Source organism: Myotis lucifugus, unplaced genomic scaffold (genome assembly GCF_000147115.1).
Source record: "Myotis lucifugus unplaced genomic scaffold, Myoluc2.0 scaffold_1403, whole genome shotgun sequence".
NCBI lineage: Eukaryota > Metazoa > Chordata > Mammalia > Chiroptera > Vespertilionidae > Myotis > Myotis lucifugus.
The window spans coordinates 13,194-32,428 of NW_005872451.1; the positions used below are offsets into that span (position 1 = coordinate 13,194).

Here is a 19,235-nt window from a genome sequence, read left to right on the forward strand (position 1 = left end):
CGGGGACAGCCGTCTTTGTAGGGGCCCGAAGGCAGGGCGCGAGGGGCCTGGGGTGCAGGGCTGCACAGCCGGGAGCCTGAGTGGATGGCCGCCCCCCCACCCCTCCCCAGGTAGGGCTGATGGAGGAGGGAGAAGGGACCCAAACTCTCTGGGAGCAGGGGTGGGGGAGGGGAGAGGATGGGGGGTGCTTCCCTCTCTGCGTCCCAAACAAAGTGTCACAAAGAGCTCGGCCGCCGGCAGCAGCAGAGGCGGCTGCAACTCAGCTTTTGTTCTCCCGGCCTGGGTAGCTGAGCCCTGGCCTTCCAGGCTTCCAACCCTGCCCCCCATCATCCTTCTGGCTTATCTTCCCGGGGAGGGGTCTGGGGTGCCGCTCAGAGCACCTCTTGTGCAGGATCACAGGTCCTGCCCTACTTGCCAACCTACTTGTGGGAGGTGGATTTTCCCAGAGGCTCTCCTGCCCACCCCACCCCCTCATCCCAGGACTGGGGCCCCTATGGGTGCTAAGACTCTGACCTTTTAGGGTCAGTTCCAGTTAAGGGAACTTAGGGCTTGCTCTATGCCCCCTCCCACAAATCTAGAACTTTCAGAAGAGGGGTCAGGTTGGGACGTGCCTGTGGAGTAAGACTCGCCGTGGTGGGGTGGCCGTAGGGGAGCAGGTGTATCTTCCTCTTGCCTCCTGCTCCATTTTCGGAGTTCATGGCTGAGATTCCATGCCCCCAACTCAGGAGAGTGTGCCCTCAATGTAAAAGGTGGGCAAGCTGTGGTCTGGGGTCAGTTTGGAGGAGCCACCTGAGCAGTGATGTTCAGAGGGCTATGGAGAGGAGACCATAAAAAGAACTACTGGGATGTTTGATAAAGGTGGTCTTGACTGTAGACCCTCTAAGAAATTCCTTTTCTTTAACCCCGTCTAATGCAGTGTTAATAATTGTTAGAGGGCGTGTGGAGGTGTAGGAATCCCCATAGAGGGAAAGACATCAAGTATTAGAAATTATCAGTGAGAGATGCCTAGCCACAGCTATACCTCAGAAGTTCTGAACCCTTGCCCTTTACACTTTGACCCTAAAAACTTTTGAACCACAAGGCTTGAGGGACAAATATCATGGTTCTCCAGCCAGCAGACGTTTCTAGTACCCATCCCTGTTGTTTCCAGGAATCTTCTCACCAAACCTTTCATCCTTTCCTACTCAGTAAGGTTTGGTGGTCCACACCCCCTTCTCCACCAGCTCTCCTCGAACATAAAAGTAATTGGCCTGTTGCTTTGGGAAGTTTTCTGATCCCTATCCCTGGCCTTGCATCCCTATAGAACCCAAATAAGGGCAAGATAACCCCTGATTCCCAGTGTGGGAGGAAAGTAGGTCAGTGCTACTGTCTGGCCAAGTCTCCCGGATGGTGGTTAGGGCCTGACTATAGAAAACTGTTGATTATTGCCCACAAGCAATACGTGCATGACCTGGGTTCTAAGCCAGTTCATAGAATCTTGGGCCCTGTCACTGTTTTCTCCTATTGAGAAAAACTCATCGGATTAGGTGCCTGGGACCTGGTTTGGTGTGGAGGTGAGTCAGATCTTGATTGTGCCTAGAGGGTCTCTCAGTGGGTTTATTGATTTGAGGCCACCCTTTGGGGAAAGTCTCTCTGCTCAGGAATAGAGTTTCAATATGGGTCTTCTTGTATATGACCGTATTTCTATCCTAGAAACAGCTGTGTACAAAGCAGTGTTTTTTTTGGAGGTAGGGTGGGGTGGGGGAGAAAGCTTTGCCCTATTCCAACTCTACTTGCCTCAGATATGAGGTCAACTTCCCCTGAAATATTTTGCTTACTATCCTACAGGCAGTTTCAGGGGCTCTAGAATCTTCTCAGAATCAGAGTATGCGCCCATAGGTTAGTCAGCTATGACCATGCAGTATTCCCAGCCTTCCCCCTCCTCCCCCACCATCTGCTTCCTCTGAATATACCAGATTGGCTGTACACCAGGATGTTCCGGGAATCCCCAGGAGAGCAGCAGAATGTGATGGACCCAAATACGATGCCTCACTCACTCATTCCAGGATGTACAAACTGTAACTGTCAGGACACTCCTTATAGCTAATTAAAATTCTTCTAGTTACATCTATTTTGTTACATCTATTTTCAGTGTCATCCAAAAGGCAAAAATAAACCCTCTGGTACCGCTGTTCTCCCCTCCCTCCCCCATGGCTTCCAGGGAAGAATTTTTAAAAATCTAGCTTTTCTCACTGCCTTAATTGTGGTGTTAAAATGTCAAATGTGGCCCCTCTAGCACTTCATAGCTCTCGCTAGGTATGAGGTGGCCACAGTGGCTCCTCTGGTAGCCCACTGCACTCTCCATGGTACTGAAGGGATGACCATTTGTTTTAACTCCACTTGGGGTCCAGAAGTCTTGTGACTCAGAACTACACAACTTTCTAGCAGGAAGGAACCATCTATATAAATTTGTTCAATCCCCTTATTTTACAGATGAGTAAGCTGGGATGTTAAGTGATTTACGGAAGGTTGCATGGCTTTTAATGGTCTGATTGGGCCCACAATAGCCTTGAACCCTTCGGTCTTATTCTACACTTTTCATGATACTACTCAGTGAGCCTGGCTAGACTCTTGGTCCCAGAAAGGGGATTTTTTTTTTTAGAATCCAGAAGATGAGGGTGGATGCACTAATTTGGAGCTACAGAAATACAAATATTAAAAGTGTGGTGGAGATTGTTTAGTGACCCTTGGACAAGGACACTTTCTTAATTAACCTCTTGTTAATAAAATTCCCTTAACCCAGATTCCACATGTAACAGGTACCTGCTGGCTCGTGGAGTCTTTTTTTTTTTTTTAATATATTTAAATATATATATAATTGACTTCAGAGAAGACAGGAGAGGGAGAGGGAGAGAGAGATAGAAACATCAATGATGAGAGAGAATTATTGATTGGCTGCCTCCTGCACTCCCACACTGGGAATCAAGCCCACAACCCAGGCATGCAACCTGACCAGGAATCAAACCATGACCTCCTGGTTCATAGGTCAATGCTCTACCACTGAGCCTATCTGGCCAAGGGAGTAATTTTTTATAAATAATCTTTTCATTTTTTATTTATTTTTTAAATTCTCACCTGAGGATATTTTTCCATTGATTTTCAGAGAGAGTGAAAGAGAGAGGAAAAGACAGAGAGGAATATCGATGTGAGAGAAACATTGATTGGTTACCTCCTGCACACATCCTGACTGGGCTGGGGAGGAGCCTGCAACCGAGGTCTGTGCCCTTGACCGGAATCGAACCTGGGACACTTTGACCTGCTGGCCGACACTCTATCCACTGAGCCAAACCGGCTAGGGCCATTTTTTATTTAATTTTATTTATTAATGTTAGAGAGAAACATGGATTTGTTGTTCCACCCATTTATGCACTCACTGGTTGATTGTTTTTGTTGCTAATCTTACTGAAGGATAGTTCTTCCATTGATTTTAGAGAGAGTGGAAGGGAGTCGGGAGGGCAAGAGAGGAGAAAGAGAGAGAGAAAGAAACATCGATGTGAGAAAGTCACATCAATTGGTTGCCTCCTGCATGCACCCCAACCGGGGTGGGGAACCTGCAACCTAGATATATGCCCTTGATCAGAATCGATCCGGGAATCCTTCTGTTCACAGGCCAATGTTCTAACCACTGAGTCATGCTGCCAGGACCCATTCATGGAGTGTTATCACATCCAGTAAATATCAAAAATTAAAGAAACTTGGACCTCCAGAGCTTTTCTTTGCTGATAAGCAGGGCTGACTTCTGGCCCAATTTTCTTCCATTAAAGATCCTTAAGCAAAGTAATGCTTGAGTCTTTTTCTTGCTTAGTAACCCATTTCATGCCTATTGTAAGAAAAGTTCTTTATATATCAAATATTCTTTCTATTTCAGGCAAAAAAAAAATTGATTAAGTCCACATTTGTCTAGCCTTGACCAGATAAAATTATACATGTAAGCAGGAAGGTATACTGACTGACTTCTGGTCAGCCTCCCAGGCCTATTTCCATGAATCTTTATTCTGGGATGGCTTCTATGTCTTAATGCTAACCTCCTCTGCAGCTTATGTTCAGGAGCACCCCCTCCCGACCCCCCCAATCCTCTTCCTCTCAGCTCTCTTCTTCCTCAGAACTGGACCTCTGCACATCCAGGCCCAGGGAATTTTAGCCTGGAGAATTTTAACCCTTTTCCGCTCAGAGCATGTGCTGAGCCCCTATCTGTGCAGATGGCCCAGCCCCGCCCCCCGTCCCTCACTCCAGCCTCTTGAGCTCAGAGCCAGTGTAATCCTCCTCTTGTGTGAGCGAGCCTCTCCCCTGCAGAGAGGAGAAAAGCCTGCTTCGGAACAGCCCTGGACAAAGGGGCTGAGATGCCCCAGCAAACTGCAGGTTCCAAGGTTTGAAACACGGGAATGAATCCTATCCGGTATTTGCAGTTTTTAGCCCCTTCCCCAGGCCAGCAGCGCCCCTTAACTTCCACTCCTCCCCCAACTCTTTCTTCATTCCCTCTCCTTCTGGCTCTCTCCCCCTTCGTGCCCCTCCCCCTCTGTCTGTCTCCAGACTGCTGCTGCTGGGAGGTGTTTCTCTCCCATGCATGAATGAGTCTCTGTAATGAATGGAAATGAATGGATCAGGAATCCAGGCAGAGGGAGGGAGAATGAGGGGGAAAGACAGAAAGACAGGGTAAGAGCAAAGGAAGGACTGTGGAGTCTGGAAGGATGTTTGGCTTGCTGGTCAGTTAGGTATCTGAGAGCAACTGTTCCCACTTGGATAACTGTGGAGCATGGCCAGCCCACCCCATTTGCTCATCAAGCTGCACACCCCAATCTAAAGGAGGGAGGGCTATACTGTGATTGTCTCCCCCACCACCAGGGGGTGGTGGTGGTGATGGTGGTGGTGGTTGTGGTTGTTCTGGACCAGGCATTTAGAACGTGTTTGGGGGAAGAAATCTATGTTCTCAGGAAGCTTGGGCATGGGCAAATCAAGGAGTACAAGTTCAGGATGCAAGGAGGGAGAAGGGTTTCAGGAGTACAGGGTGCTAAGAGTCTTGAGTTGGGAGTGACTATTTCCACTGCTGAAAATCAGGACTTATCTTTTCCTCCAAATCTATCTCTTTTGCTTTAGCTCTTCAGCACCTGTTGCCTTCACTAGCAGCTTTTCCTCCTCCTCTTCCCTGAACTCCCCAGAACCAAAGAATGTGAAAGGGGTCCATGGAGGTGAGTGAAGCTTGGCCTGAACCTGCAAGTACCTACAACTATACTTCCCGCCCCTCCCTACCTCTCTCACCTTCTGACCCGCCCTTATTATAAGTTATCTCCGTGTCCCCAACAGCCCAATTCCCATTTATCCTCCAATTTCCCTAAGTTGAGTGGGAAGGGTGCCGGGTGTACTTGGTGTAGGCCCCTATCCACCCTCGCTTGGGTTCTATGGGTCTCCGTGTCCTTACCCCACACAGCTCTCCTTTCTCCACCCTTTGCTCTATATACATCCTTCTCCACAGGGCTCACGTCCCCGCGCCCTGGGCGGCCACTTAGCGCCCTCACCGCCGGCCTTCGACGGAGAACTGGATCTGCAGCGCTACTCCAACGGACCAGGGTCTCCAGGAATGGGAGCGGTGGGCTGGTCTGAGAGTCGCGCTGGCGAAAGGCGCTTTCCCTGCCCTGTATGCGGAAAGCGCTTCCGCTTCAATTCTATCCTGGCTTTGCACCTGCGGGCGCACCCAGGCGCCCAGGCCTTCCAATGCCCACACTGCGGCCACCGTGCAGCTCAGCGGGCCCTGTTGCGCTCGCACCTGCGCACGCACCAGCCAGAGCGCCCGCGAAGTCCCGCCGCACGCCTGTTGCTGGAGTTGGAGGAACGCGCGCTATTGCGCGAGGCCCGGTTAGGAAGAGCCCGAAGCTCAGGGGGCCTGCAGGCCACTCCTGCCACTGAGAGCCTGGTGCGGCCCCAGGCTCCATCAGCATCCACCTTCCGTTGCCCCTTCTGCAAAGGCAAGTTTCGCACCGCAGCGGAGCGGGAACGCCACCTGCACATCCTGCACAGGCCCTGGAAGTGCGGCCTATGCAGTTTCGGCTCCAGCCAGGAGGAGGAGCTGCTGCACCACAGCCTGACGGCCCACGGAGCTCCTGAGCGCCCTCTGGCGGCCACCTCGGCTGCCCCGCAGCCTCAACCTCCACCCCAACCTGAACCCAGATCAGTCCCTGAGCCCGAGCAGGAGCCGGAGCCGGAGCCGGAGCTGGAGCCCGAACGTGAGGCAACCCCAGCCCCTGCTGCTCCTGAGGAGCCCCCTGCGCCTCCAGAGTTCCGTTGTCAAGTGTGTGGCCAGAGCTTCACCCAGTCCTGGTTTCTCAAGGGCCACATGCGCAAGCACAAGGCCTCTTTTGATCATGCGTGTCCCGTGTGCGGCCGTTGCTTCAAGGAGCCCTGGTTCCTTAAGAATCACATGAAGGTGCATGCCAGCAAGCTGGGCCCACTGCGCGCCCCGGGGCCTGGCTCTGGGCCTGCCCGGGCTCCCCAACCTCCTGACCTGGGCCTGCTGGCCTATGAGCCGCTGGGCCCCACGCTCCTCTTGGCCCCAGCGCCCACCCCGGCTGAGCGCCGTGAGCCTGCAAGCCTCCTGGGCTACCTGAGCCTGCGAGCTGGCGAAGCCCGGCCCAATGGCGAGGGCGCCGAGTCTGGGGCTGGCCGCAGCTTCGGAGGCTTCCGCCCCTTGCCCTCTGCGCTCCCAGCTCGGGCTCGCCGGCACCGCGCTGAGGAGCCCGAGGAAGAAGAGGAGGTGGTGGAGGCCGAGGAGGAGACCTGGGCCCGAAACAGGGCGCTGGGCCCTCTGGCTTCGCTGCACCCACGCCCAGGGGAGGGGCCAGGGCACTCGGCACCTGCTTCGGGGGCCCAGGCAAGGCCCGCTGCCGCGCAGGGTACGTAAGGGGTCTCCTGTCTCTGAGGTTTTCCGCATCTGGTCCCACTCTGACGCCACCACTCCCCCCCTTTTAAAAAGGATCTCGTAATGCACCAGCTCCACTCACAGCAAATCCAACCCCTCATTTCCCCCAACGTGCTGTTTCAGATCCTAAGGGGGGCGAAGGGTGGGTATGGGGCTCATGGCTCTGGTAGGGTAGGGCAATGGGCTCCTCTGATGTCCCTTAACGTGTGTATTGCAGAAGAGAATGGGCTGATAGTCGGAGGGAACCGGTCTGAAGGGAGCCGGGGGACCACCGGCAAAGATTGTCCCTTCTGCGGAAAATCATTCCGCTCGGCGCATCACCTCAAAGTGCATTTGCGAGTGCACACAGGTGAGGGGGCAGCCTCCGGGGCGGGAGGGTCCTGGAGGGCAGGAAGAGAAGTGAGAGGGCTGACTATGACTTTTGGCAGCCTTCGGACTGGCCAGATGCGGGCGCAGGGAAACCCTTCTTTAGTAAATCCGAGGGGGCGGGAGGGGCAGCGTTTCTTTCCTGGTCCAGAGGAGGTCTGTATGTTGAACGAAAGGTGGATGGGGGTGGGCAGTGATCTCATCTCTGACCCTATCGCACCCTCCTCCCGCAGGCGAGCGCCCCTACAAGTGTCCGCACTGCGACTACGCGGGCACCCAATCTGGCTCGCTCAAGTATCATCTGCAGCGCCACCATCGGGAGCAGAGGAGCGGGGCTGGCCCAGGGCCACCGCCAGAGCCGCCCCCTTCCCAGAGGGGTTCAGCCCAGACGTCTGGAGCCAAGGTGGCTCAGCAGCCTGCGACTTGGGTGGAGGGCACCTCGAGCCCCCGGCCTTCCAGCAGCACCGCGCCGGGGTCCCGTAGGAAGCCTGCCAGTCCTGGGAGGACCCTGCGCAATGGGCGAGGCGGTGAGGCCGAACCCCTGGACCTGTCCCTGCGGGCGGGGCCGGGAGGCGAGGCCGGGCCCGGGGGTGCCCTCCACCGTTGCCTCTTTTGCCCCTTCGCCACTGGAGCCCCCGAGCTCATGGCCTTGCACCTGCAAGTGCACCACAGTCGCCGGGCTCGGGGCCGCCGGCTTCCCCAGGCCGATGTGTCGCTGCCCTATGTCCGAGCACCATCAGGAGAGACCCCTCCCAGTCCTCCTCTGCAGGAAGGGGAGGAGGGCCCCGGGCTGCTGAGATCCGGAGAGGTGGGGTTGGGGGGGCAAGAACGGTAGGAAGCCCTCTTAGGGGCTGTTAGTTTAGCGAGCTTACCCTGCAGGAGCGGGGGAGCACTAGAGGTAGTTGGGTAGAGCAGCCAGCAGGGGGGCAGTGTGGGACCCATATCCCAGCCCCAGGTGGACCAGAGGTAAAGGGTATGGAGGGCATAGGGGGGTGGGTGGGCGGTATGCACCCAGCCCAGGGGAGTCACAGTGCCTTAGAAGTGGCAGGGGTGAGGATCAAAGAATGGGTTCCCAGGGCTGGCAGAGAGGATTGTGCCCCTGTTGAGGAGATGCTCTGCCAGTCCTTGCTGGTCCATAGGCATGAGAGTTTATTTTTGTACAATGGGTGGGGGTGGGGGGCACTGTACCCTTCTAAGCCCCTTCAGGGGTCCTGTAGACGTCGCTATTTTTGGTACGATTCCTGTCATCCCTGTTGCAGAGTTGTGTCCCCAATAAACAGGTGTCTTGAGGCACAGGGACACTGCGTCTGTCTGCCTATGTCCTGTCCTCCTCCTTGGGCCTTTCTGTCCAGGAAAGAGGCACCTCTTTAGGCACTTAGTTATCACCTAAAGAGCTTGGGTTTTACCCCCAGGCTTTGGCTTCAGCAGCTCAGCTGTGGGCCCAGGAATTGGCATTTAGCAAGTGGCCTAGGGGATTCTCATGCATTGTGGTCTGAGGACCTCTCATTTTCAAATGTGCTGAATCCCATCTTAACCGTGACTAGCTTTGCCTCAAGACGTGGGTGTACTGTGAGAGGAGGAACTTCAAAGGGTGCATTGAGTCTCTGGGAACCACTGTGGAGAAGGTACATTCTCTTAGGCCCGGCCCACACTGAGCTTTGGTCAAGGGGAAGTGTTCAAGTTAGTATTATCACCTCAACCCAGAGGACGGCTTCTAGCTCTTTGGACACAAAGTGTGAGTAAATACATTTAATATAACAATAGGATTATAATAACAGTAATTACACATATAAAGTTTGCAGTTTCCCACACCACCCTCATATATTGGTTTGCATAGCTCCATTTCCTATGACCCCCCAGAATGGAGTCACTAGGAATTATGGGTAACCTGGCAGGGCTGGGTCTTCTCAGGGAGAGTCGGGGTGGGAGGAAGGGGAAACACTGGTCACCCAGGGAGCCTGGCACAGGGCTGTGCCCTGGGAGTGAGCAGTGGCCCAGGATGGGGAAGGACTGGGCCAGGGATAATTCCCCACCTCCTGGGTATGAAGGCAAGCAAGTATGGCTACTTTGGTTCCTGAAGGAAGGCACCCAGTTGGGGAGAGCAACAGAGATAGTGGTAGCAGGGAAACACGCTGGTCCTCTGACCTCTCTGTCCAGGAAGCAGAGGGAAGGAAGCCAGTGCTCTTCCAGTCCTTCACTATGTCCCACTGCCAGCCCAGCCCAAAATGTGCTGAGAGGAGGGGCTGTAGCCAAGTTCTGGATTTTCTCTAGAAACCAGGAGAGAAGAGGGAGATGGGTTGGGAGAGGGAAGAGGCTGACTCCTAAGCAGTTGGGGGGAGGAAGGATGGTACATGCAAGAGGGAAGGAGTGTGGAGGTGGTAGAAAGGGGGTACTGACTCACCCAGGTCACAGAGGTGTGGTGGGGTCACTCAAGGCTCGGGCATGACTCTTAGGGGAGAGAAACTGCAGTGAATTAAAAGGAGAAGAAATGACCTCTTCCCTGTATTCCATCTCTCTCTCTCACACATCCCTGTCAATTCACCTTTTTCCTCCCAGATTTAATCCAAGTCCAAACCAGGCTGTTGGCATTCTCCCCTTACCACCCACTCCTGCAGTGTGCTCTTTATTAAAGATTCCTTTTCACTTCTGACCTCAATGCCTCTCAGCCAGGGGTGGGGGAGAGGACAAAGGCAGACTGTATCCAGCCTGTAGCCTTGCTGGCAGCACAGGCTCACTGGTTCCCCTGCCCTCATGGGTTGAAAGATTAGAAGAGCCCACCCAAAAAGTGGCTGAAGAGGTCACCCATTCCTAGCTCGATTGCAGGGACTTACCTGCCGGGATAGCCCTAAGATCCCTCCAGTGGCCAGAGTGGGAGTGCTGCTCCTAGGGTGGGGGGGTTGCAGGCTGGGGCTGTTTCTTGGTCCTGGGGACGCATCTCCGGAAGAGTCAAGTGTTTCTGGGGCTAGAGGGGAAGCTAGGGTGAGAGCAGGGTATAGAACTCCTAGATTACCTTAAGCAACCAAGCTGCTCCATCAGGGAAGAAAAAGCTCTATAGCAACAGGAAGCTGTGAGTCACCATAGCAATCCACTTGCAAGAGAACCCCCCCTACCAAGAGGCAGGAAATTGTCAGCAGCGTCATTAAAGCAACCAGGGAAGAAGCGACAGGAAACTATAAGGATTGCCATGGTGAACCAGGAGGGTACAACAGGAAGCTGAGGCAGTTTCCATAGAAACCCAAGGAGAGCTAGAGAGAGGTACAGAGGAAGTGCTTCATAGCAACAGGCTGCTGTAGTAGTACCCTAGCAACCAGATGGAAGGCTCTTTTAGCAGTGGGGAAGCTGTAAATAGTTGTCATGGCAATGGGGCTACTTGGCTGGAGAAAGGAATTGCTCAGCAGCAAGCAGCCTGAACATCACAATGATGACCCAGCTGTTGGGGGGAGCCACCCCTTGAGAGGTGCCTCACCCAGGGAAATTTGCTTGACGTCCAGATCCCAGGCCTCCTCCTCGACGCGGGCAGGCAGGGAGCAGGCTCCCGGTGAGAGGCCCGGAAGGGAGGGGCCGGCATGCTCAAAGGATGACACGGCCACAGAGGCCCGAGTCCTGGCGGCTGCAGAGAGTGGGGGTGGGGGAGGGGTGGGGTGCTGGTGTGGGAAAGCCCTCCTGGCTCCCTGAAATGACCCTAAGTTTCACAGAGGGCTTCCCAATCAGTTCCACAATTTCCGGGAAGACATCCGCTCGTTACCCTTCCTCAGTTTGTACCATGCTTCCCCAGCTGTGCCTTCACTGTCAAGGTCTTGACTCTGGCGGCCACCCCCCAGCATTGTGGCCCTCACCTCTTCCAGTGAGCAGGGCACTCAGCGTCCGCTCCCCGAGGGCCTTGATGTCCAGAAAAGGCTTATTCCCAATGCCCATCGAGACCATCTGCTGCACTCGGAGCTCTAGGGAACAGAGACCCTGTTACCAACCTCCTTTTGCCCCTTCTCTGCTCCAGCCTTAGCCCTGTTACGGTTGACTCTTCTTTGCTCCTTGCCAACTCTTATTCCTCCCTCTCATTCCTCTGGTGTCTCTTGTCACTCTTCGGGTGACTGTCCCGACATGGATGGAGATGGTGGTCCTCAACTTGCTCCTCAAACACCTGTCTCTTTTCTCCTGTAGTTTCATCCTCCCCATTGACCATTCTAGCTGCCCAACTTTTCTTCGGATACTCGCGTTTTTCCTTTTACCTTGGGTGTTAAGAGCAAAACTCACATTTTTACATACCTTTACAGTTTACCAGTGCTTCCATATATATCACCTTATTTAATATTCCCCATCACACTGAGCTGTAGATATTACTTTCCATTTTTTTCATATGAGTGGAATGAGGTTCAGAGAATTTAAAAAAGCACAAAAAGCAGATGCAGGACCAAAACAAACGAGCTCAGGTCACACAGCAGTAAGTCTGGGACCCAGGTCCAGTGCATACTTTCTCTCTCTTGCTCAGCCATTTGCTCTTGCTTCCCTGAAGTTTGCTGGGTTCCTCTTTCCTTTTGGTTCACCTTAGGCTAATTTGTATCTCAGCTTCCTTTCTCAAACCAGATCTTAAATATTCTCATAAGTCATTCTTCTTTCTCCATCCTACACCCTGTTTTCCCAAGCGGTCTCCACACTTTCCAGCTAACCTGCCATAATCTTGACCCTAAGCACACCCTTCCCATCTCTGCCTGTTACCCTTGTTATGGGCCGCCTGTCTCCACAGCAGCTGAGCGATAGAACTTGTCCACTTGAGTTTGATCTCCGGTGAAGCTGCCTGCAGAGTGTATGCCTCTCTTGCCCGCCGCCGTCGAAACCACAGCTCAAAGCAGAGCCCGCTGTCCCCGATGTTTTCTGTTAGCCCCATGTCAGCAGTCTGAGAAAGAGCGGAAAAGAGTGGGTAAGGATGGAGTGAGTCCTGGCTAGATAGTACCACATGGGAAAGCATTACACTTAGCCTGGCATGCGGTGGATGTTCAGTAAATGTTTGCTTAACACCTACCATGGGCCAAGTGCTCTACATTTAGTCTCCATAGCAACCATAATTTATAGAAGGGGAATGCCCAGAGACATGAAACAACTTGCCCAAGGGTTTATCATAGCTTAGTAGAGAAGGAAGGTTCAAACTCATGTCTATGTTATTCCAAACCTAGGCTTTTTTCCCCCTCTGTACTGTACTCCCCCACCCCACCCCAAAGAGCTGGAACTAGAGTATAGGGACAAAGTCTAGAAACCCTTAGAATCATGCCACAGAGCCACAGGTTGCCACTGATGTTTATCTGGACAGCAGAGCTGTTTCCTTAAGGAAAGGCCTCCCTCCTTTTGGCTTCTTCAGTTCCATCATGTTAAGCTATATATGCATGTCCTTCCTCCTCATCCCCAGGGACCATTCCTGACTCAAAAGGCATGTGTGTTCTCAATGGGAAGGGTCCTCCTTCTTTCTGGCTTGGAATGCCTCACGGGCCTCCTGCATGAATGAGAAGGAAAACCCCAAGGAGGAGGCTGATGACGGACTTCTATCACCCCGATACCCTAACTGATGGTTGGTTGCAGGCCAAAGCCTGTTCTAGATGATGCAGATTCTGAACCTGGGTTGGGGTTGAATTTACAGAACATCCCGAGTTCTCAAGAAGAGCATGACTTCCTGACCCATTCCTTGCCACCCCTCCTTCCCGCAGGCATTGTACCTTAAAGGCCTGCTTGTAAACAAAGGTCTCAGACCCCCCCTCAGAGCCCTTGAGCTTGCTGAACAGGAGGAGATGCTCAAAGAGAAAGACATGGCGAAGGCACTTCTTTCGGCCACAGATGACGGTGAAGGGGTCCCGGTGCAGGAGCTGTCCCTGTTCCTTCAGGTCTGTCTGGAGAAAGGAAAAGGAAAGGTTATTGGCCCTGGAACCCTTTGTGTATGTTTTACGGGGAGTAAAAATGGGATTTATAGGGCAAGGGCCTAATGACTAATTCTCAGACAGAGTTGGAATCAGGGCAGCACTTGGCCTAGAATCCTCCTACTGGTCACTGTGCACAGCACACCTGGCCTAGCAGCACAGCTTGCCTCTAAAGATGGAAGGCACATTGCACAGTAGGGTTTACAGCAGTGATTCCCAAAGTGGGCGCTACCGCCCCCCGGTGGGCGCTGCAGCAATCCAGGGGGGCGGTGATGGCCACAGGTGCATTTGGGGGCGATGAGTAACTGCTATTAAAATTTTAAAAAAATTAATTTCCAGGGGCTGAGTAATATTTTTTCTGGAAAGGGGGCGGTAGGCCAAATAAGTTTGGGAACCACTGGTTTACAGCCTCTCATGGGAAAGCCTTTGGATGTTGGGGACCAAAGCACCATTTTGCCCCAGGAAGAGAATCGACAAAGACCTGATGGGGAAAGAAATCTACCCCAGAGGAGGGAGGTTTTCAGCCTGTATTGAATCTCAGGGCTGGAAAGAGATTAGGTAGAGGAGAATAAGGTATGTGTTGAGTGTTGAGATGCAGGCAGAAATGCAGAGTAGTGGATGGAGAAAGAGAAGAATTAGGAAAGGAACAGGTAAGCACAGGCAGATGTAGGATCATGGGACATTGAGGAGGATATAGCTTCTTTATTTAAAGATGAGGAAACTGAAGCCAAGTGAAGTTCAGTGACTTGACGACGGTCACCCAGCTGGTTAAAAATTACAGCTTGGGACCCTCCGACCTTGAGTCTAGTTCTCTTGTCACCAGCCCACACTGCTTGAGGCCACAGGGCTGGGCAGTTTGAGCGGGAGTGACTGGAGCCTGGCCTCACCTCACAGCCACGCACTGCCTCCACAGCCAGCAGGTCTCTGCCCCGGGTCTCTTGTTCCCGAAGCAGCTGCACTGCTGCCCCAAGGGCCTGGCGCTCAGAACTCAGCTCAGGCCCCGCTTCCCTTAGGAGCTCCTCCAGGAGCCGCCCATACCGAGCCAGCTGTTCCAGGGGCTGCTGCAGGGCCCTGGGCAGGTGAGGAGCACTCTCTGTGGAGCCCTAGGTTGGGGAGGAGACAGACAGGGATTAGGGGAGGGTCCAGATCTGGTGGGGACCGAGCTTGTGGGGAGGGTGGGTGGTACTCCGAGGCCCATCTCCTCTGGGGAATAGATGAAGCTCAGATATACCCCAAGGTAAGGCAAAAAACCTTTCCCCAGAGAGAAATGCAGGGATTCGGTCATCCTCTATATCTTGACACGGAATAGAGGAGGAATACAAATAATCCTTTCTATTCTCTGGCTTTTAACTTTTGAAGTCACTTTCACATCTTTTGTTGTGAGGTCTTTTGATCCTCAGAGTACTCTGTGAATTAGTTATAGTGAATTTTGCCCCCATTTACCAGTGTAGAAACAGAGGCTCAGAGGAACCAAGAGTCTTGGTTAGGAGTCCCTCAGGTGGACTAGATAAGACCTAGGTTCTGGGAGATTATCGGTAGGTCACGTTCCTGGGCACGTGCAGGAAAGCTTTTTTCCCCGCAGAGATTTTGAGCTTGGGTGGAATTTAGGGCTTCCTGGCCCCTCCCCTTCTCATGAGGGTTGGAGGAAAGGTTACCTTGCCTTCTCATGAGGGTTGGAGAAAAGGTTACCTTGGTCGGGGGGCCGAGTGCAGCCAGAGCATTCTCCAGTTTGTGTCGGTGCTTCACGTACTGAGCGTAAAGGCTGAACTTGTCCCCCTGTGCCAGTAGAGGAGAAGTAAGCCATCCCTGCACACAGCCCCTTCCTCTCCTCCTCCACATCCTCGCTGTAGTCCAAAGGAGGGGCAGGGTCACCAGGGAGCACTCAGTCTGCTAAGGGAATGGTGGGCTCCCGTGGAGAGCGAAGGCCAGGCAGCACTTGTGGACAGGGACACAGAGGCTGAGTAGGTCCAGAGGGGCCCAGGGAATAGCACTAGGCCCGAGTGCTGGACCACACATTTTGGTGGGGATGGGGTTGGGAGACAGACACTGAGAGGGAGGATCCAGTGGGTGGAGCTGAAGCATGACCTGGAAGAAGGAAGAGGTTTTATAGGATCACTCACATGGCAAAGGAAGCAGGCCCCAATTCGCAGCGGGTGGGTGGCACAACCCTGAAGCTCCCGCAGAAAGTGTGTCCGATGGAAGCTGCGAAGCCTCTCCCGGACACTCAGGGCCGCAGCCCAGGTGCCCCGTAGTTCAGGGGTCAGCTCATACCCAGGAGGTGGCACTGGCTCACTCAGAGTGGCCACATATTCCTGCTCACAGGCAATCAGCTCAGACACCAGACGCTGCTGGGCACTGCAGGTACAACAAAGAGTGGCAGAGGAGACTGGGGCGTGGGAGGGAGTCACCACCCCAACAGTGTCATTCTTTTCCTGCTGGGCAGTGGTGCCTGCCTCTGGGTACTGATTGGGCTGGGCTCTCACCTGATGCTTCGCTTGCGCTCCATCCGGGGGGTGCCTACTCCCCAGGGCCCATCTGGACCCCCGGACCGGCTCAGCAGCACGTGTTCCCGGGGTGAGCACGTCCTATCGACCACCTCGGTACTGGTGACCTCCAGGCCTCGGATCAGCACGGTCCTCGGTGGTCTGCCCTCTGCTTCTGGAGCCAGTTCAGGGCCCTCCTCCTCACAGTCCTCCCCACAGGGAGCCAGGGAGCAGTGGGATGGGGCTGCTAGCGGCCCAGGGCTGCTGGGGAGCAGCAGGGAGCTGAGGCTGGGTGAGGGGCTGTGGGGGCCCCGTTGGGCCCCTCCACTGCTGGCGCTGTCTGCCCTCCGTCGCCGGTGGCCTCGTGGACTGGCCTCCTCTCCCAGCTGTTGCTGAATCCTCCTCTCCAGCTCCTGGCAGCGGGCCCGGCAGCGGCCCCATTCCCTCAGGGCTGCTGGGCTACCCAGGTCCAGGGCCAGGGCCCGCATCTCCTGGAAGGTGCCTGTGCTGGGCTCTGGGGCTCGCCGCAGGGCCAGGGCTGCCAGCACGGCCTCCCGACCCGGCCCCGCTCCTGCCAGCCTGGCGGAGCCTTCATCTACCCACTCATGTGCCTACAAGACCAAAGGGGTTGGGAATGGGAGAGGAAGGAGTGAGGCCTGTGCTCTCCCACATGCTGCCCGATGACAGCTCTGGCCTCCTTCCCGATGGCTTGCCCATCACCCTCCCGGTCCTCTCAGAACATGCCCCCTTGCTCTTCCAGCACCCTGCCTGACCATGCCATCTCAGCCGGCATGGAAGCAGCAGCCTAGATGAAAGAATAGCCAATGTGTACATAGCATCTATCAGTGGTAGGCTCTGCACTAAGTGCCTTTTATATATGGCTTGTATAATCCTCACAGCAGCCCTGAGAGGTAGGTGCCTATGGAGGCACATCCAGGCTTGGTATCTCATCCCAGGCCATTTAGCAAGTAGGTGGCAGAGCCAATAGTGAAAGCCAGGGAGATGGCCACCTGAGTCCCTGCTTTTAACAACTATCCGATCAGTCTGTCCAAGCAGAAGAATGAGGCTGCGCACTCACCTGCTGGAAGAAGCGCTGTAGCCGCAGGGCCCGGTGGAGGCCACTCTCCACCTGCTCCAGCCGCTGTTCAAAGATATCCAGAACCTTCTGGGAGGCAGTGTCCTCTTCCAGGGCTAGGGCCTCCCGTGCCTGGGCTAGGCGCTCCTAGAGAAGGGGGGCTGCGCTCAGACCTGGTTCTCTTTCCCACTCAATCCCCCCCTTCCTCCCGAATGTCTCCTCTCTCCTGCTCCTCTCCCCTTCTCACCTGAACCTCAGCACTGAAAGCCTGGAATCGGAGCTCTGTCTCCTGCAGGGCAGACAGGCAGTCCCCGGGCGCAGCGAAGCTCGTCAGCTGCTCCTCCCCTGGACCTGAGAGCCACTGCAGCACCTGGGGGCAGGCAGGGTGGAGAGCAGGGCTGAGAGGGAGAAAGGCCTTGCAGAGGGAAGGAAAAGGAAGCCGAGGCCCAGCTCCAACCCCACCAGCCCAATCAGCAGAACCTTGGGTGAACTGTTTCATCTCAGCGGTCAAGTGGGAATGCTAACAGTGAACGGTAGTCGTTTCTACAAGGCCAAGTGAGAAAGTAAGATCTTTGTAAAGCACCAGATGAAGGGGAAGCTAGGCTGGCCGGAAGCACTGAGGCAGGTGGGTTAGGGTTCCAGGGATATACCTGGAGATGAAATCAATAAAACTGGTGTGAGCCTGAGGCAGGATGAGGGGATGATGAATCGAAATGAGGGCCAGGAGAAATTTCACATTTACCGAGCCCAGTGATGGGTGTGCAAGGTGCCCAGGGATCAGGGTTGGAGAGAGGGCTCAGGAGGTGGTTTTGTGTGTGTGTGTTTGCACACACAGGCACCTGTATGCAGCTCTAGTTGCCTATTATGGGTTCTAGTGACTCACTGGTTCTTGGATATTTGACCAAAACGGGATGGTAATTTTTTCCTCTGAAGAAAGGCTGGAAGCTGAGGATAAGTCAGAATGTTCCTAATTACCTAACACTTCCATAATCCTTTGCTGAATTCATTTGGTTGGTTCTTACACCCCTGTAAGTATAATTATCATCTCCATTCTACAGATGAGGACTTGGGAACTCAGAGAAGTTTTAGACTTGTCCAACATCTTACTCCTAGCAGAGCAATAACTCAAGCTGAGCACATTAGACTTCAAATCTGTAAGGGGCTCTTAACCATAGGAGAGAAGAATCAAGGTTGTGAGAAGCCAGCCTTATCCCTGAATCTCCCCCACAAAGAGGCCTTGGTTGCCAAGGCACTTAGGCCTTCCATTGCCCTCTCTTTCCAAGGGGCCTTTCCAGCCTCAGGTTTGGTGGATGACACTGTATAAAGAGTTGAGCCCATGCCTGGCCAGCATGGCTCAGTGGTTGAGCATATGACCTATGAACCAGGAGGTCATGGTTCGATTCCCGGTCAGGGCACATGCCCAGATTGAGGGTTCGATCCCCAGTAGGGGGGAGGGGTGCAGGAGGCAGCCGATCAATGATTCTCTTTTATTTTTTTTTTATTCTTTTTTTTTTAATATACTTTATTGATCTCCTACAGAGAGGAAGGGAGAGAGACAGAGAGCTAGAAACATCGATGAGAGAGAAACATCGATCAGTTGCCTCCTGCACATCCCCTACTGGGGATGTGCCTGCAACCCAGGTACATGCCCTTGACCGGAATTGAACCTGGGACCCTTCAGTCCACAGGCTGACGCTCTATCCACTGAGCCAAACCGGTTTCGGCAATGATTCTCTTTTATTATTGATGTTTCTATCTCTCTTTCCTTCTCCCTTCCTCTCTGAAATCAATAAAAAAATAAATATGCCCTGACCAGTTTGGCTCAGTGGCTAGAGCATTGGCCTGTGGACTGAAGAGTCCCGGGTTTGATTCCGGTCAAGGGCATGTACCTTGGTTGCGGGCATATCCCCAGTAGGAGGTGTGCAGGAGGCAGCTGATCGATGTTTCTCTCTCATCGATGTTTCTAACTCTCTATCCCTCTCCCTTCCTCTCTGTAAAAAATCAATAAAATATATTTAAAAAAATATATATATCTTTTATAATAAAAGGGTAATATGCAAATTGACCCTATCTGTGGAAGGACTGGTCGCTATGACACACACTGATCACCAGGGGGCAGACACTCAATGCAGAAGCTGCCCCCTATTGGTCAGTGCATTCCCATAGGGGGAGCTCCGCTCAGCCACAAGCCAGGCTGACAGCTGCAAGCACAGCGGTGGTGGTGATGAGAGCCTCTCCCCCCTCCTCCGCAGGACTAAGGATGTCCAACTGTGGTTTAGGACATCCCCTGAGAGCTCCTGGGCTGCCAGAGGGATGTCTGACTGCCAGCTTAGGCCCAATCCCCCCAGGAAGCGAGCCTAAGCCGGCAGGTGGACATCACCTGAGGGGTCCTGGACTGTGAGAGGGTGCAGGCCGGGCTGAGGGACCCCCACCCCACTTGAGTGCACGAATTTTTGTGCATG

General features: G+C 53.8%; 2 protein-coding genes across 9 annotated transcripts in view; one reads left to right on the forward strand and one right to left on the reverse strand.

Moving 5' to 3' along the window:
• ZNF219 (zinc finger protein 219) overlaps window positions 1–8,614 on the forward strand; it is a 14,957-nt gene extending 6,343 nt beyond the window's left edge. For 2 of the 4 annotated variants that reach the window (XM_006107747.3, XM_006107748.3), the window contains exons 2-5: window positions 5,134–5,225; window positions 5,510–6,923; window positions 7,167–7,298; window positions 7,549–8,614. In XM_006107747.3, the coding sequence (XP_006107809.1) occupies window positions 5,220–5,225; window positions 5,510–6,923; window positions 7,167–7,298; window positions 7,549–8,150 (2,154 nt within the window). In that variant the 5' untranslated portion in view covers window positions 5,134–5,219 and the 3' untranslated portion in view covers window positions 8,151–8,614. Of the gene's footprint in view, window positions 1–44; window positions 1,554–3,733; window positions 5,226–5,509; window positions 6,924–7,166; window positions 7,299–7,548 lie in introns of those variants that run through there. The other 2 variants (XM_006107749.3, XM_014449764.2) reach the window with 2 other exon arrangements.
• A 435-nt stretch (window positions 8,615–9,049) lies between these two features.
• The window catches only part of ARHGEF40 (Rho guanine nucleotide exchange factor 40), a 19,619-nt gene continuing 9,433 nt past the window's right edge, over window positions 9,050–19,235 (reverse strand). The window contains exons 12-24 of one of the 5 annotated variants that reach the window (XM_006107746.3): window positions 17,021–17,143; window positions 16,777–16,920; window positions 15,699–16,309; window positions 15,336–15,570; window positions 14,905–14,991; window positions 14,103–14,318; window positions 13,018–13,188; window positions 12,029–12,206; window positions 11,152–11,256; window positions 10,782–10,925; window positions 10,147–10,277; window positions 9,717–9,763; window positions 9,050–9,582 (exon numbers count right to left, since the gene is read on the reverse strand). In XM_006107746.3, the coding sequence (XP_006107808.1) occupies window positions 9,722–9,763; window positions 10,147–10,277; window positions 10,782–10,925; window positions 11,152–11,256; window positions 12,029–12,206; window positions 13,018–13,188; window positions 14,103–14,318; window positions 14,905–14,991; window positions 15,336–15,570; window positions 15,699–16,309; window positions 16,777–16,920; window positions 17,021–17,143 (2,187 nt within the window). In that variant the 3' untranslated portion in view covers window positions 9,050–9,582; window positions 9,717–9,721. Of the gene's footprint in view, window positions 9,583–9,716; window positions 9,779–10,146; window positions 10,278–10,781; window positions 10,926–11,151; window positions 11,257–12,028; window positions 12,207–13,017; window positions 13,189–14,102; window positions 14,319–14,904; window positions 14,992–15,335; window positions 15,571–15,698; window positions 16,310–16,776; window positions 16,921–17,020; window positions 17,144–19,235 lie in introns of all 5 variants that reach the window. The other 4 variants (XM_014449759.2, XM_014449760.2, XM_014449761.2 and 1 more) reach the window with 4 other exon arrangements.